The 17,734-nt window shown below is 39.1% G+C and overlaps 1 protein-coding gene across 2 annotated transcripts in view; it reads right to left on the minus strand.

The window, feature by feature from the left end:
• Positions 1–1,070: 1,070 nt before the first annotated feature.
• Positions 1,071–17,734, minus strand: part of Cdc42 (cell division cycle 42) — a 38,033-nt gene continuing 21,369 nt past the window's right edge. The window contains exons 3-6 of one of the 2 annotated variants that reach the window (XM_055610937.1): positions 15,255–15,327; positions 10,366–10,475; positions 10,065–10,262; positions 1,071–2,585 (exon numbers count right to left, since the gene is read on the minus strand). In XM_055610937.1, the coding sequence (XP_055466912.1) occupies positions 2,496–2,585; positions 10,065–10,262; positions 10,366–10,475; positions 15,255–15,327 (471 nt within the window). In that variant the 3' untranslated portion in view covers positions 1,071–2,495. Of the gene's footprint in view, positions 2,586–3,192; positions 4,027–10,064; positions 10,263–10,365; positions 10,476–15,254; positions 15,328–17,734 lie in introns of those variants that run through there. The other variant, XM_055610938.1, reaches the window with a different exon arrangement.

Below are 17,734 nucleotides of genomic sequence, written 5' to 3' on the forward strand. Positions count from 1 at the left end.
TAAAAATCATGTACTTATCCAATAACTACTTTCAGAGCCAAATCTTGGGCTAAGCACCATTCTAAGAATCATAATGAAAGAGGAATACCAATCTCTGCTCTCCAAAATATGACAAGATCCAGTTACCTCTCCTAGAATGGCCTATAAGAAGCATGATGCACTGGTTAAAACATGCAAAGGAGCCAGCAAGATGGCTCATAGCTCAACTGGTTAAGACACTCACTGCCCAGCCTAAAGATCTGAATTCAATCATGGCATCCACCTGGTGAAAAGGAGACTCATATACGTTGTTCTCTGGCCTCCATTCATGTGCCATGGCATGCTCATACATACACTCACAAAATAAATGGAAATGTAACAAAATCTAGTAAAGCTTCAATATTCCTCTTTCAAGCCCCTTGTCACCCAGGCCTGCTTAATTCTAACATAATATGCAGTCATGCCAAACTTAAATCCACATAGAGAACTGAGACTACACTTAACTGAGTTAATGTTCTAAGCTTCTCATACAACCATTATAATGCAAGTAAGGTAAATATACCATTCTTGTCAACCAAAGAAAATAAATCATATTGACAAAACAAATTTTGTAATATGAAAGAAACAACAACCTAGAAGCAGTGGTTCTCAAACTTGACTGCATTTTAGAAACGCCTAGAAAACTATTTTTAAGATTTCACTTCACAAGCTGTACTCTGAGTAATCAAATTTGAAAGCCACCAATGCAAGCAGGCTGCGGCAAGTGGTTTACTTTCCCATTGCACTACAGGAGAATGGTAATCCTGCTTCCATGAGCTGAGAGCTTCACAAATATTTCTATACTAACTACTCTGACCTAATCAGCATATAAGGTGAGGAGACTCAGAGCTTCCTGTCAAATTTCGGAAAGAAGGCATAAACCTAAATATATGGATGTAAACAACTCAAGCTTACTGCCAGAAAACAAAAATAAAGCATTACAATTTTATCCCAAAATTTGTTAGACATTGATGTCATGTAAGAGCCACACCCTCACTTCTAGATACCTGAAAAGCAAGAGGCGGAGGGAAAATAACAATCTTCAGGCTGGCTTGTGAAGGGTTTTGTTTGTTTAATACATCTGAAAAGAATTCATATACAAAGAGTTGAGACACAAGAAAGCAATATGGTTCAGCACTAACAAATCCACAAGATCAGGACTAGGGAAGGAGATTACCTAAACATTTTTAAAAACTGGAACCTGCAAACAAAATAGCCTGATAAAGTCTCTATTAACACTTATGAAGAGTCATGAGGCTCCCGCCATTTTTCTTGAGAGAGCTTCGGCCAGTTGTTCAAGGGTTCCTCATAGGCATGAAAGAAAAAAAGGGGACAGCCCTGACTGGTCCCCATGTTGGTTAAAAGTATGCTCCCCACCCCACATGCTCATAGCTTCTGAATGAAGCAGACCTATAACCTCATCACCTGAAATGAGGTGGCAATCATCAGTAAGCATGTGTCTTCCAGCACCATCCCCTAAGGAACCCGGTGTACCAGGTCTTCAGCTGAATCTAGGAACACTACACAGTGAGTTGTAAATCTATGCTAAGCATATAAGAAAATGACTGACAGGGGCAAAAGAACTTCTTTTTTTTTTTTTTTTTTTTAATTAGGAACTCGATCCATTTGGTGTATTTCAAAAGGTGCAATACTTTTTTTTCATTTATAAATGAAATTAGTTAGAAATTATCCCCCCCCCTCCCTGTATCAGCAAATGGCAAACAAATACCCTTGAAAGTCACAGTCACATATAGAGTGCATCCTAGAAAGAGGGGCAAGACAGCTTCCACCACCGTCATGAGTTTCATCAAAGACTGGATCCACTTAAGGGTGGAGAGAAAAGGCAACTTTCAAGAAGGAGTATGTTATTAAACGAGGCATTTCTATACTCCTTCCTAAGAGCACCAGGTGGGGACATATTTGCTAAACTAGACCTAGGGAGTGGAATGTGGAAATAACCTGTCCTCCTCCCCCACAGGCTGTCCTCTGGTTAACAAATTTTTAAAAACAAGACTAAGAAACAACCCCACACACATCCCAAAAGGAGAGAAGGGTTGGGGGGAAAAAACAAAACCAAAAACAAAAGACACTAAGATGCCCCAGATTTCTCTCCAAAATGGAAGCAGGGAGCAACTGTGACAATTGGAATTAGTCTGTTACAGTCATCACACGCATGCCTTGCTTTTAAACAAAACAAAACATTTGTGGGGATTTGCTGTTGTTGTTTTAAACAAGGAAACAAAAACTAACACTCATCACTTTTCAGACAATACACAATTATTCAAAATTAACTATTACTGGAAGGGCAAGGGGGCCATACCAATAGGCCTTGTCTCACATGAGTGCATGTGGGTAGATGCAGGGCGTTTGTCATTATTGCAGAAACAAATTTTAATTTTTAATCTTTAGTTTGATTTAAACATTGCTTTTAGTATGATGACAACACCAGCTGTGCAGAAAGGGCTCTGGAGAGGCGTTCATAGCAGCACACACCTGCGGCTCTTCTTGGGTTCTGGAGGCTCCAGGGCAGCCAATATTGCTTCATCAAACACATTCTTTAGGCCTTTCTGAAAAGGGGTAGAAAGAAGAAATGGGCAATCTGATTTTCAGTGTAACAACAGAGCTGGAGTTCATGTTTCAAACAGTCAAACCTCAAAGACAGTGGGCAAAGAAACTGAAACTCAACCTAGTAATTTTGCTTCTACCAGTTCTGTCTTGTCAGAGCACAGGAAAGATTCAGCAATGCTGGCACAGATGAGCAGATATTCCTGAGTGGTCCTGAGATAATTTTTGCAAACCAATATAATGTCACAAGAAGCAAACAAGCACCTGTTATTTGCTCATTCAATGAGTTGTGTAATGTGTTGCTAAAACATTTTACGTGGGAACAAAGGAAGCAACTCTGCATTCAAATGTAGCAGCAGCATGTAAAACAAAGTACATCTGGGCAGCGGTATCCATGTTTTATGAAAGGCAGTGAGTGGGCAGCAAGGGTATGGCAGCTATAAATATATTGACTTTGAACTCCCTTTATCCTACTAATTAGACAGAGTCAAGGGGATTCAAGAAAGCAGAGGTGGGTACCTAATACAAAAGTGAAGTTGGAGCCAGTCAGTGCAACAGGAATAAAGCTTCACCAGGCATTTATACAAACAATTGTATATTTTTTAATTTCAAAATGTAAAGATAACCACAATTGTATGTTTTCCTCACAACAATAGAATCAAAATCAGGAAAATATAAAGGCAGTAGCTTTACATTTCAACATCAGCAAACCTTAAGTCAATTGTTAAATGGATGCTAGGATTAGAAGATAATGTGTAACAATGAACTCATAAAGCAGTAAGCAGATACATGGATACCTTCCCCATCCCAGAATGACAAACACTCCACCTATAGCACAAACAGCCAAAGCAAGAGCAACACAGATATTTCACTGCACACAGGAAAACCATAGCAGAAACCTCCCTTCCCCGTTACACTCTACCAGCAAGTCAACCTTTTTCATAGTTTGTCATGCAATTACAATTAACAATCAGTAAGAGAGTAATGATGTTTAGCAATAGTTTCTCCATCTAGAACTAACACCTAGAAGTGTTAAAACTCTTATTTTCTCCAAGAAGACATCATTCTTAATGCCAGACCACATTCCCTTTTGCAATAATTAAAACCAAAAGCTCTGAGCATCAGGCAACTCAAGCAGCAGAAAGTTAAACAAGTCTAATATGACTACTGATCACAAAAAATATTCTAAGATATTGCATTCATGATTAAAAATGAATACAAAGTTTGCTCTAAGGTGTTGAGTAAAAAGACGCAGAGGCTTTCAAACAGGATGGTTTTATTCCTTTGTTTTAAATGATCTTTCTACAGTAGTGGGACAGGAAGCAGCAGCAAAGAGGGGAAGGAGAAAACAGTTTAGAATATACAGCACTTCCTTTTGGGTTGAGTTTCCGGAGGCTCGAGGGCAGCTAGGATAGCCTCATCAAACACATTCTTCAGACCTCTCTACAAGACAGAGGGGAGGAGAGAGAATAGCAGCCAGGTTAGAGGATTAGAGAGACTAGCAGATACAATAGCAGTCTGGATTAAGAGCTGAATTCACAGAAGCAATGTGCTTAAGGAAAGGAGATACAAGAATGCTCATTCATAAGTAAGAGAGTATTGAGAGGGTAGATAACTGGATAGAAATTTCACCTCAAAAAAAATTAAGCAATATGCAGTATGTTAACTTATAAAGAATCACATACTGAAATCTACTATTACATTTTGGTTTAAAAAAAAATCCCAAGAGGAAAAAAAATAGCTATATAAATACAAGATAAATGTGTTTGAAAGGTGAGATTCCTCCAACATTACTATAGATGATGATGATATACATATTTTAGAAATAAATCTATTAGAATTCCAGACTTTTGTGAATTCAGCCCCTGAATAACTGAAGAGCACAAACAGCGACTAACAGGCATGCTATATGTTTTTAGATTCAGTAACATATCAGGATGGGATTAATCAGGATTTAGTAGCAGCAACTGTAAGGAATGGACCCCAGAAACAGCATGCACTTCAGGTACTGGGCAATGTTATTAGAGCAAGGAACCACCACCCAAGTCATAAGGAAACAGAAAACGGGGTCAGAATGAGTCAGCAAGCAGTCCGATGATTTTAGATGCCTGGATGGGCCCAGCGCATGTAGCATGGAATGAAAACAGAACACCCTCACATCTACAGGGACTAGACTAGAAATACACTTACAGCTCCGCCAGAAACTCCAAGAACACTGTGATTCACAGCAATGAAACTCTGAGCCCACACAGATCACCTACCCCTGAGCCCATAGGTGTATCACTCAAGAGCAGTTTTACATGTTCTTTAGGTCAGTTTGATCTTAAAAAATGTCCCCCACTCCCAGACACAGCCCCAGCAGTGTCAGCCACTAGACTACCGCAGGCATTGCCCTCCTTGCACCCTACACCCCCAGAGGAACCATACCCACACAACCCATTTGATAGAAAATAAATGAGATAACAATCAGAAAATGAGGTTTTAACATTTTTCTTCTTTTACATCCTTTTTCTAGTAGAACTACTATACTAATGTTAAAGTACCTACCTCTGCAACCTATCCATGAATCTGTATGGACACTCACAGGCAAATACAAGAAACAAGAGGGTGGGAGGGAAATACTTTGTAAAAACTATAAACAGTGGAAGAGGACCATTAGAAGGAAGGGTAAACCCCATAGAAGGAACAGGTTAGGAGGCTTAATCCCAGCACTTGGGAGAATACTGAGCTTAACATCAGCCTGGGGCTATAGAGTGAAACCTGTCTCAAAAATAAGTAAATAAATAAATGAATCTTTTTTAAAAATAATAATAAAAAGACATTCCTTTCTTGTGTATTTACTTTGGGAAAAGATCAGCACATATCTTATGAAACAAAGCTAATCTTGGCTTCATTACCATCTTGCTATATAACATAAACATTTAGTTATAGAGGAATCAACAAATAGAACTTTTTAACCTCAAACCCCATTTTCTTTTAATTCTCTGACTTCTCCTAACTTCAGAATCTAAAAAGGAAAATGCTCCTCCTATATATAACTCCTCATGCTTCCAGTTCTAAATGACTCAATAATCTGTTCACATTCTGGAAATCTCACATGAAATATCTAATTGTCTAAAACAAGCTTCACCAGTGACCTAAAACTGGGTCCACATGGCCCACTATTTCTCCAAAGCATCCCATATCTAAGAACAGAGAACATGCCTCAGATACATGCTGTTGGGTTCTGCCCAGCTCTTGTGAAGTTTTAAATATTTGCTTCTACAATGAGATCAACTGCTAAGCTGGGCTAGGGGAATATAGAACTAAAAAATTACGCTTTGTCGGACATGGTGGGACACATCTGTAATCCAGCGCTCAGGGAGGCAGAGCCAGGCAGATCTCTTGTGAGTTTGAGGCCAGCCTGGTCTAAACCAAGTCCAGACAGCCAAGGCTACACAGAGAAAACCTGTCTCTAAAAAAAAAAAAAAGCCTTAAAGTTATCCTGCAGAATCTAGTTAAGCACAAAAGCTTTATGTATACAACCAAGAAAAGGCTGGGAGCTTTAATTATGCATCTGGTCCTTCATACACTAAATCCCTCATGAAAATCTAACTATGCATAATTATACATATATTATTGACATACATTTGATCAAGAACCCAACAGTATTAAAAACTATATTTAATACATTAATCTATTTTCATTATGCATGTAGATCAGTGAATCCAATGCTAATCATTTCCAAAGTTCTTTCCTTTGTTCCTAGAACCACATTCAAAACAAGGAATGGGAGATTTTTGGTGAATAATATTAACTATCACCTTGACAAAAACCAGACACATCTGGCAATTGGCCTCTGGGTATGCTTATGAGGAATGAACTTGATTATAATGACTGATGTGGGAAGACCCATCTTAATTGTAAGGGGACCATTCACTGGGCAGAGGACTTGGGACTGGACAAAGATAAAGTGAGCTAAGCACTAGCATGCGTTTATTTGTTGTTTCTTGCCTGGCTGCAATGTGAGCAGTGGCTTAAGCTCCTTCTACCTGATCTCTGCACATGATGGACTGTACTTTAAATTGTGAGCCAGAATAAACCTTTCTCCTTTAAGTTGCTTTTGTCAGGGTATTTTGCTAGAGCAAAAAGGAACTAAAACACAATGCTATTAAGCTACAGAAGACTAAAATGCACAAGCATGTTAACTCTCACTGCTCCCTGAACTCAGCTCCAAGGACTTCTAAATACATCACTCAAAAATAGCCACAGAAAAAAATCTATAAGGGAAATAATACCCTTGGAAACACAGGATTGGAGATAATATTTAACATATGACTAAGGACTATGGCAAAATTAACCCACAAAGTAGGCTCCTTCTTTGACTCAAAAGCCTCAAATATTATGCTTAACTCTCTGTCCCAGTTCAATTACCCTAGGAATTGTATGTTATTTGTCAGAACTACTAGAGAAAAAAATTTAAGTATCTAAAGATCAAAAAAAAAGGGGGGGGGGGAGAAAGGAAGACAGGAAGGAGGGAATGAGGGAAGAAAGGAAAAAAGAAGGAAGGAAGGAGGGAAGGAGGGAAGGAGGGAGGGAAGGAGGGAGGGAGGGAGGGAGAGAGGGAGGGAGGGAGGGAGGATAGCCTGCTCGCTTGTAAGTCTGCTCTTATTTGGACCTCACCTGAAGGTTTACTAACACCATCTTGCCCACTCCAAACCATTTGCCAAAAGTACAACATGAGAGGTAAGAAATGCCAGACTTTGAGCTGGAGAGATGGCTCGGTGGTTAAGAGCACTGTCTGCTCTTCCAAAGGTCATGAGTTCAATTCCCAGCAACCACATGGTGGCTCACAACCATCTATAATGTGAACTGATTCTGTCTTCTGGCAGGTGTAAATGCAGATAGAACACTTATATACATTAAAAAAAAATAAATCTTAAAAAAAAAAAGAAATGCCAGACTTTTAAGAGACTAACAAGGCTCTCCATAAACACAGTCCTCTCACAAAACATAATGAAGCCAGACATGTTCTTCCTGAGCATTACTGCTGAATATACCTCTGTAAAGCAGGCTTGGGGCTACAATCGTGTAACTCAGTTTGAAGCAGAATTGCTACAAACTCCACACTACTCTGCGCTACAAAACAAGAACAAGTTCAGCATGGGCTATGTAGCAAATCACTGTCTCAGAAAAGAAAAAGAGGGCTGGAGAGAGGGCTCAGTGGCTAATAGTGTTTGCTTCTCTCCAGAAAACTGGAGAGTTACATTCCCAGCACCCACTACAGGTAGCTCACAACTGCTGGAACTCCAATTAAGTACAAATGTAAAGGTCTGAGGATACGAAAGATTGTGTAATTCATGAGGATCTAAGAAAGCAATTTAAAGTGTGTAAGTGGAAGTTAAAAAGGTCCAAGGATGTTAATGCTTAACTAAGTTATGACAGTCTAAAAAAGTGATTTGCAAGTTGTAAAAGTCTAAGGAAGTGATCTAACGTATGTGAAAAATGAGAAATGTTTCAAATTTCTATGTTATTACTGTGTTATTTTTATATTAAGACTTCAAAAATTCAAAGTTGTAAAATTAATCGATGGAGTTCTGATAACCTATTTATCTATCCCTGGTAAAGCGCTGACTACTATGAAGATGGCCCAGATGTTAAGAGCAGTGACTGCTCTTCCAGAGGATCAGGGTTCAATTCCCAACACCCACTAAGAAAACAAGCGCTGACTACTACTATTAGTCACAGGCTCACAATTTTTAACTTCAAGCTGAGCACGTGGGCACATGCCTGGAATCCGGCACTCAGAGAGACAGAGGTAGGCAGATCTTTGTGAATTCAAGCCCAGCCTGGTCTACAAAGCAAGTACAGGACAGCCAAGACCAAAAAGAAAAGGTTTTCACTTCTTTTGGCTATTTTCTAAATATAAACATAAAAGTATTTCTCACTGCTGGGCAGTGGTGGCACACACCTTTAATCCCAGCACTTGGGAGACAGAGGCAAGCAGATCTCTGTGAGTTCGAGGGCAGTCTGGTCTATGAAGAGAGTCTAGGACAGCCAGTGCTACACACAGAAACCCTGTCCCAAAGAAAAAAAAAGGAAAAAAAAAAAAAGTTTCTCATGCTGAAAACATCTTTGGCTTTTAAACACTTGTTAACTACTTTTTCTACAATGATGATTTCAGTGCAGAGTACAAATAGCAAAAATGCCAATTTATCTAAAACTTTTACCTTTTTGTAAACTTTAAAAAATTCATATAAGCTTTAGAGAGTCAAGACTTAGATCCAGCAGTCACAGGCCAAACAGACCTCCAGATAAGCAGTCCTGTCAATCAAAAAATTAAGCTTTCCTGCCTACTGCCTATCCTTGAGGGTGGGCTCTGCCCTTGGTCTTGGGGCTTCTTCCACCACCATCATCCCTGTTCCCACCTACCAGAAACACAGGCCTCCAAGTTTCAAGTGTATACCCAAGATAAAGATTTTCCCCTAAGCCCCTCATCTTTATATTCTGGTTTTAGTCTGTACCTGTTCCCACAGATTTTCAATCAACTGCAGAATGCAACTGCTCCAAACATGCCAGGCTCAGGTGGTACTTCAGAAACAGCAAGCCCTGTCCTTGCTGAAAGCTAATGTAAACTAAACACTTCAACACAATTTCCAACTTGAGCCCTAGCTTTGGACCAGCATTCCAGATTGCTCAAAGCACTCAAATCTAGCCTCCCCACAACCCAAAACCTTAAACAGGCATTTCAGCCTTCCTGAGCCCCGACAACAATGTCCTAATTTCAGCTAAGAAGCAGTTACATAAAAGAGATTACACTGCCCTTATCATAAACAAAAGGCTGGAATGTCAGGCCCAAATTCTGACAGTTCCACAGACGCCCTCATTCCTCAGAAAGGCATTTACTTATCACTGGCAGAAGGGACAAATGGCTACCCATGATGCCTGTCAGCATACCACCCCCCCCCCCACTCCCTCAGTATCACAAGTACTGGTTACACATTTTAACATTCTAGCTCTTCCTCACTACACTCTTTCTCTAAATTTCCCCAACTCAGAAACTTCTCTCCCCCAGCCCCACCTTCTCATTCCCTTCTATTTCTATTATTTTAGTTTTATGTCAGCTCTCTCGGCCCACTTTCTCTTCTTCTCTCACAACAGCCCCCTGACTAAGTTGAGTCTGCTGGCCAAGTTCTGTCTACTATTTTCTTTCTCTGCTCTGGATTCTTCCAGATGCCTCTGGCTGTACCCTCCTCATATCTACAATAGAAACTTTCTCTCAACCATACTTTGGAATCGTCATGTTGTCAGCTTATACATTCAGCAGAACTGTACTCATACAGTATACATTCACAGACATAAAATACTTTCACATAAATAAAATACTTTTTTTTCAGTTTTTAAGGGAAAAAGAAAGAATTAAAAAAATAAATTAAAAAAAAAAAAAAACCCTCTGTGTCCTAAAACAATCAACTACAGAGACATGCATCCAGAGCCCTTACCTGTGTGAGGGCGGAGCACTCCACATACTTGACAGCCTTCAGATCCCGCGCCAGCTTTTCAGCAGTCTCTGGAGTGATAGGCTTCTGTTTGTTCTTGGCAAGTTTCTCAATAGTAGAGGGGTCATCTCTGAGATCAATTTGGGTCCCAACAAGCAAGAAAGGAGTCTTTGGACAGTGGTGAGTTATCTCAGGAACCCACTAAAAGCAAGGTTTAAAATGTTTTTGTTAATCCACAAGCCTCTGAACTGTGATAGGGCAACAGACTGCTGTGTAGGTTTCAAGGGGGAAAAGTCTAACTCACCTTTTCTTTCACATTTTCAAATGAGGATGGAGAGACCACTGAAAAACACACTAGAAAAACATCTGTTTGTGGATAACTCAGCGGTCGTAGTCTGTCATAATCCTCTTGCCCTAAAGAAAAAGTTAGAGAGGTCAACAACTAAAATTTGTTATCTTCACAGCATTAATATCACAGGTCTAGGGGCTGAAGAGATGGCTCAGTGGTTAAGAGCACTGGCTGCTCTTCCAAAGGACCTGGGTTCAAGTCCCAGAACCCACATGGCAGCTCTAACTGAAACTCTAGCTCCAGGAGGATCTGACACCCTCACACACACATATAAGCAGGAAGAACAATGTACATAAAATAAATAATTCATTAAAAAAATCACATGTCTAAGTAAATGAATACAAATCACAGGTCAAGGGCTATAGCTCTCTAGTATGTAGAGTGATTACCTAGCATCCACAGAAACCTGGGCTCAATCTCCATACCACATAAAAATCAGGTATTGCTGGTACAAGCTTATAATTTCAGCACTAGGAAGATAGAGGCAGGAAGGTTGACTGTGGGGCGAATTTGAGCTATATAAGACCAAAAAAGTAAGTAAATAAAAAATAAAAGGTCAAAGATGAGCATGATGGAGCTAGCATGATCACTCAGTGTGTAAAGATGGTGGCTACCAGGCCTAACAACCTGAGTTCCTCCCCAGGAAAGAGATGGTAAAAGTAGAAAACCAACTCCCCCAAGTTTACCCTCTTGACCTCCACATACACATGCTGTGGCATGTGCTTCCAGATAGACAGACAGATAGACAAACATAGATAAGGGTAATTACAAAGGAAAAAAATAGGGAGGTTGTGAGGCATGCCTATAAACCCAGCACTCAGAAGGCAGAAGCAGGAGGGTCACCACAAGTTTGAGAACAGCCTAGTCTACCAAAGCAAGCTCCAAGACAGCTGAAACTACATAGTAAGAAGAAAGGGGGAGAAAAAAAAAATTACAGCTCTGTCAACACTTCAAGTGTGCAGCTCTTCGCACACTAGCCATTAATGATAATGCAATTTACCTAATCAAAGGGATGCCTTATTGTTTGGACAATACTATCTAAGCTAATTTACTTATATGTCAATAACTTAACAGAAAGGAAAATGACATATAATTTGCTTTTCTCTCCAGTTTTCAGTTCTTTATTAGTAACTTAAAATAATGTAGTAACAATAAACTATTAGTTTAAAAAAAAAAAAACATCAAATCTACTTTGCCTATATAACAATCACAGTGAAACCACCTAACAAAATACTCTACTGAAGACATCCACTCTCCAGAATAACTACCAAACTAGGTCTTATGCTTGGTCCACAGGTACATGTTAAAGCCAGTATCTCTAACACTAGAAAGGCTTAGAAAAAAATGAACTTGGCAAGAATTAATAGATGTATGAAAAGAATAAACTACTTAGGAATTAACCAGGAAGATGAAAGACTCAAAAAAACAGCAAAAACTGCCAAAAGTAAAGAAGCCCTAAGAAATGAAAAGACATCCTATGCTAAAATGCTGGATGACTTAAGATATCAAAAATAAATAAATAAATGCTGGTAAGATGTCAATTCCACCCACAGCAACCTTCATAGTCAATGCTACAATACCCTATTTTGTTACTTCAAATAATAAAACGAGCTGGGGAAATGTGTCTCAGCAGTTAAGAGCACCCATGGCTCTTGGAGAAGACTTGTGTTCAATTCCTAGCACCCACACAGTAATTGACAACCATACGAACCTCCCAATTCCAGGAGATCCGATGCCAGTTTCTGACCTCTAGGGGCACTAAGTAGTCATGTGGTGTATATACATTTATGCAGGCAAAATACCCACAAATACAATAAAATGAATAAATCGAATTTTTTAAAACTTTACTAAAAAGGCTACAGTGAGCAAAACAATGTAATGCTGACTTAAAAACAAGCAGATCATGGGAAAAGCCAGAAACAAATCATACAAAATAATTTTGACAAAGATCATATAATAAATGAAAAGTGCTGGAAAAACTGTGTACTCACAGAAAGAGTGAAGTTGGGCCCTTACCTGCTATTACACAGAAAAATTAACTCAAAATGGATCAAACCTAACCCTGAAAACCTAGAGCAGACTTTCACAGCACTAAGCCTGACGGTGATTGGGGGAAGAAGATAGTAATGACACCGATGTTCAAGAACCAGAGATAAAGTAGACAGAGTAGACTTCATGAAAATAAAACATTTTTATGCATCAAAAGCCAGTATCAGGGAGCTGGAGAAGGCTCAGTAGTTAAGAACATTGGCTGAACTTCCAGATTAATTCCCAGTACCGACATAGAGGTTCACAACTGCCAATAACTCCAAGTCCAAGGGATCCAATGCCTTCTTGTGGCCTCCACAGGCACTGCACATATGTGGTACAGTTGACATATATGCAAGCAAAATATCCATACACAGAAAAAATATATATTTTTAAAGGGAATATCGGAAGAGTTTAATTTATTGGCAAGTGCTTACCTCATTTATATCAGGCCCTAGGCTCAATCCCAAACTCATCCCTCAAAAGAACTGTATCACTACAGTAAAAAGACAATCCAGGAGGTGGCAAGATGGCTCAGTAGTCAAGAGTACTGACAGCTTTTCTGGGGGATCAGGATTTGGTGCCCAGCACCCACATGGCCACTCACAACCATCTGTAACTCCAGTCCCAGAATATGCCACACCCTCTATTTGGCCTCCACAGGCACTGCATGCAGGTGGCGCAAAGACATACATGTAGGCAAATACCCATACACATAAAATAAAATATGGAAAAAAATTCAGCACTCCAGAGAATGGGAGAAATAGCCTGAAAACCATGATCTGGCCTGCACGGTGGTGCACACCTTTAATCACAGCGTTCAGAAGGCAGAGGCAGGTGGATGGATCCCTGTGAGTTCAAGGCCAGCTTGGTCTACATAGTGAATTCTAGGACAGCCAGGGCTATATAGTGAGACCCTGTCTCATGATCTGGACGAGAGAGATTAACATCTAGAAAACTCCTAATAATAAAATTACAAACAAATCCAACTCATAAAAAAAGGCAAAGGACTTACATTTCTCTTAAAATATATATATGCATTATTGGGAGGAACAAAAATCAGCTACTGAAGAAGAGGCTACTAAAAATAACTAAAAACAGAATTTTCACACAATCTAGCGACTCAGCTGATAGAGCTAAAAGAACTGAAAGCAAGGTCTCAACAATTCTGTAAACCTGTGTTCATAGTACTGACAACAAATAAAACAGAAGCAACTCATACTACCAATATTTATAATACTTAAAGCTGGAACTCAAACACATCGGCTTGCATGTGGATAAACAATTGTGCTATATTCAGAGTAGGACAGTACTTAGCAACAAAAAGAACCACTGTCATACTTGCAAGGATGGTTCTCATAGGTCAAACATGGAGGATTCACAAGAAATCCTACAGGAGTGAAAAAGCAGGAACCTACTAGACATCCATGCATGGTTGTCAAGGCCAAGAAAAAGCTGTGAAAGCACAAGCAGAATTTTAGAATATTAAAAATTAAATGGATGGGTAGATGGACGGACAGATACAAACAGATATGGATAGATGAATAAAATAGCCCAATGACAGTCAGAAGTAGATAAATTAAAGTAGAGGTCAATTAAATTCATCAAAACTAACACTTAACAAAATGAATTTTATTGTTATACTCAATAACTTCTGAGCTGGACACACCTACAATCCCAGTAGTCAGGAAACTGAGGCAGAGAGCTTTTGTATTCAAGACTAACTTGAACTAACTTGAGGCAGTATAAGGATACTGCCTCAAAAAATAAAAATAAAATAAGAATAAAAAACCTATTGAAAAAACTGATTTAAAATGCTTAAAACTAGCCAGGCATGGTGACACGTGCGTTTAATCCCAGTACTTGAGTGGCAGAAGCAAGCAGATCTCTGTTGAGTTCAAGGCCAGCCTGATCCACACAAAGAGTTCCAAGACAGCAAAACCACTGTGAGACCCTCTTTTTTTTAAAAAAAAAAAAAAAAAAAAAAAAAAAAACTACACAGAGAAAACTTATGATGTATACTTAGTGTTAAAAACAAGTTGAAGGGGTAGAGAGATGACTCAGTGGTTAAGAGCACTGTCTGCTCTTCCAAAGGACCCGGGTTCAATTCCCAGTACCCACATGGCAGCTTACAACTGTCTGTAATGCCCATTCCAAGGGATCTGACACCTTAACGCTAATGCACATAAAATAAAGATAAATATTAAAAAAAAACAACAAGTTGAAGGGCTGGAGAGATGGCTCAGAGGTTAAGAGTAATATCTGCTCTTACAGAGGTCCTGAGTTTAACTCCTAGCAATCATATGGTAGCTCACAACCATCTATCTATAAAAGGATCTGATGCTCTGTAGTTTCTTTTCAGACCAAAACCATGTAAGTTTACTTAAGGAGTCTCTGTTTGTATTTGTTTCTTCTTCCATACCATCCACCCAGGATACTCCAAACTCCTCAATAACCATCCAGGGTCAAAAGAGAGAGACAGACAGAGACAGAGAGAAAAGAGACAGAAACAGAGAGAGACACAGAGACAAAGAGGAGTGTTGAGACACTGTCTCTCTATAGCCCTGGCTGGCCTGGAACTCCCTATGTTCACTAGACTGGCCTTAAACTCAGAGACACGACTGCCTTTGCCTCCTGAGTGCTGGAATTAGAGGAGTGTGCCACTATGCTGACAACCATCATTATATTCAACCCTGCTAACTATTAACAAAAGCTAAGGGAATTACTAATATACTAATTTCATGTGTCCAAAAAAGACATCCAGTAATAGCAACTGTTACAGCTACAGACCAAAATATTGAAACATAAGTTTTCACCTGCAGTATCAAAAAGTCCAAGAGTATATGGCTCTCCACCAATCATAACTGTGACTGCATAGTTGTCAAAAACCTGAAAAAAACAAAAACAAAGAAATGTAACATTGTTAGTAGATGAGATAGTACAATTCCTAGCCACTTATTTCTTTCCTAAGAAGGTAATTCATCTTCCTTTAGTCCATCTATTTTTATGTAACCAATCCTGCCAACTATGTCCTTGAATGAGCTGAATGCTTCCTGGAAAAATATGAGACGAGGTCCTGAGATGTCTGTTTGACCCTAGTCTATTACATGAGCAAACACATAATCATAACTGGTATCACAGAAACCAAGACCCTGACTACAGAGGACCCTTCCACACCTCTGCAATGGGGTTGGGCAGTAAAGGAAAGGTGATACTCATTCTTTCTGACAACTAGTAGTATTGAGAAGCTTTTGAATCAAACACTTTGCTAAATGAAAATAAGTCAGCTTAAAAAAAGAAAAAGAGGGGGCCTAGAGAGATGGCTCAGCGGTTAAGAGCACTGTCTGCTCTTCCAGAGGTTCTGAGTTCAATTTCCAGCAACCACATGGTGGCTCACAACCATCTATAATGTGATCGATGCTGGTTTTCTGGCATGTAGGCATGTAGGTGTACATGCAAATAGAGCATGCATATATACAAATAAATAAACCTTTAAAAAAAAAGAAAAAGAAAAAAACAAACTGGGTTTGGTGAAACACTTCATAATCACAGCATATAGGAAGTAGAGGCAGAAAGAAGAACAGACCAAGGTCACTCTGACCTACTTAATGACTTTGAGGCTATTCTGGGTTACATAAGACTATCTCAAAAATAGTATTTTTAAAAATCCCCCTAAAACCTAAAAACTTTAAGACAGTGCTATATGCTTCAACAATGTACAATCAGGTATCTAAGAAACTATTTATTCACAGACAGTCCCCTTTTAATTCAGAACTGAAACTCTGCTGGAGAGATGACAGTAGTTAAGAACTCGTACTGTTCTTTCAGAGGACTAAGTTCAGCTCTCGGCAACCACATAAAGCAGTTCACAACAACCTGTAACTCCAGCTCCAGGAGAATCTAACACCTCTAGCCTCTGTGAGCACCTGCACTGATGGACAGCATACATAACACAATTAAAAATTAAATAATTAAAGAGCGGGGGAAAGAAGAAGCAATGAAGAAGAAGAAGCAATGAAGAAGAAGAAGAAGAAGAAGAAGAAGAAGAAGAAGAAGAAGAAGAAGAAGAAGAAGAAGAAGAAGAAGAAGAAAAAGGGGAAAAAAAAAAAACCTGCTAGGTGTGTTGGGTAGCATCAATCCTGGCCACTGAGGAAGCTAACACAGAAAGGTCACTTCAACCCTGGAAACCAATATGAACAACATAGTAAAACCTTGCCTCAGAAAAAAAAGGAGAAAAAATCAGAATCAGAAAGCACTAGGCAGAGTCAGCCGGTAGACCTCTGGGAGTTTAAGGCCCGCTGGTCTACATAAAAAGTTCTAGGAAAGCCAGGGCTACACTGTGAGACCCAGTCTCAAAAAAAAAAAAAAAAAAGGGCATCAGAGAAGCTTCTGATGAAATTTCCAAGTCTCATCTTCAAGTTGGACCTGAATTTTCTCTCTCATGGAAGATAAGGTGACCTGTATAATTCTTCAGCTCTAATCTCTATTCTCTAACTAATAACTCAGTCTACAGATGGGAATAAATATGCATTATATTTCCATGCCATATGTAATTACATATGCCATACATATATAATTTGCTTCAGCCTGCTTACTTAAGCAGGCCCACTTAGAAATTATCACACCTCTATTCTTTCCCAACCATGTACATACATATAAAATACCCAGAAGCTCAACTTTCATACATCACATCTAATAAAGTAATGAAAGATTTGGAAATGATGTTTACAAGTAAAAACTCAGACACAAAATTCCCAATGGCTATCTCACCCTGAGACATATCCCTGTCACATCTCATAAAGCCCCTTGTAAATTCAAAACATCTTTTCACTAATAGACCACTCAAAAATGTATTTTCTTACCAAATTACATCTTTAAATTCTTACCCCTCAAAGAAACTTCTTTCTTCATGTTACCTTAGCCTAATTCCACCACAAGCTGGGCCATCACAGAAGCTAACACTTCCAAATAAATAGAACTATCAATATATTAACCTGATAACCCTACCTCTGTCTCTGAAGATTAACCTAAGACTCTTGTTTTTGCTGTTGGCTTTTTTTTTTTTTTTTGGGGGGGGGGTGATACAAGGTTTCTTTGTGTAACAGATTCAGACTCTTTTTGATCAGTTCCAAAAGATACTAGTTCTACATCAGGCATACTTCAGACCCTTATAATCCCTAAAATTATTCCCCTCCCAGCACTAAAGGAGCAAGTACATTTAACATAATTATACTCTAGGTAGTTTGACCAAGCAACTCGGAATAAACACTGTAACCCAACTGTGCTTTCCCAAGTA

This window comes from Psammomys obesus, unplaced genomic scaffold (genome assembly GCF_907164565.1).
Source record: "Psammomys obesus unplaced genomic scaffold, mPsaObe1.curated_primary_1811, whole genome shotgun sequence".
NCBI classification, from domain to species: domain Eukaryota; kingdom Metazoa; phylum Chordata; class Mammalia; order Rodentia; family Muridae; genus Psammomys; species Psammomys obesus.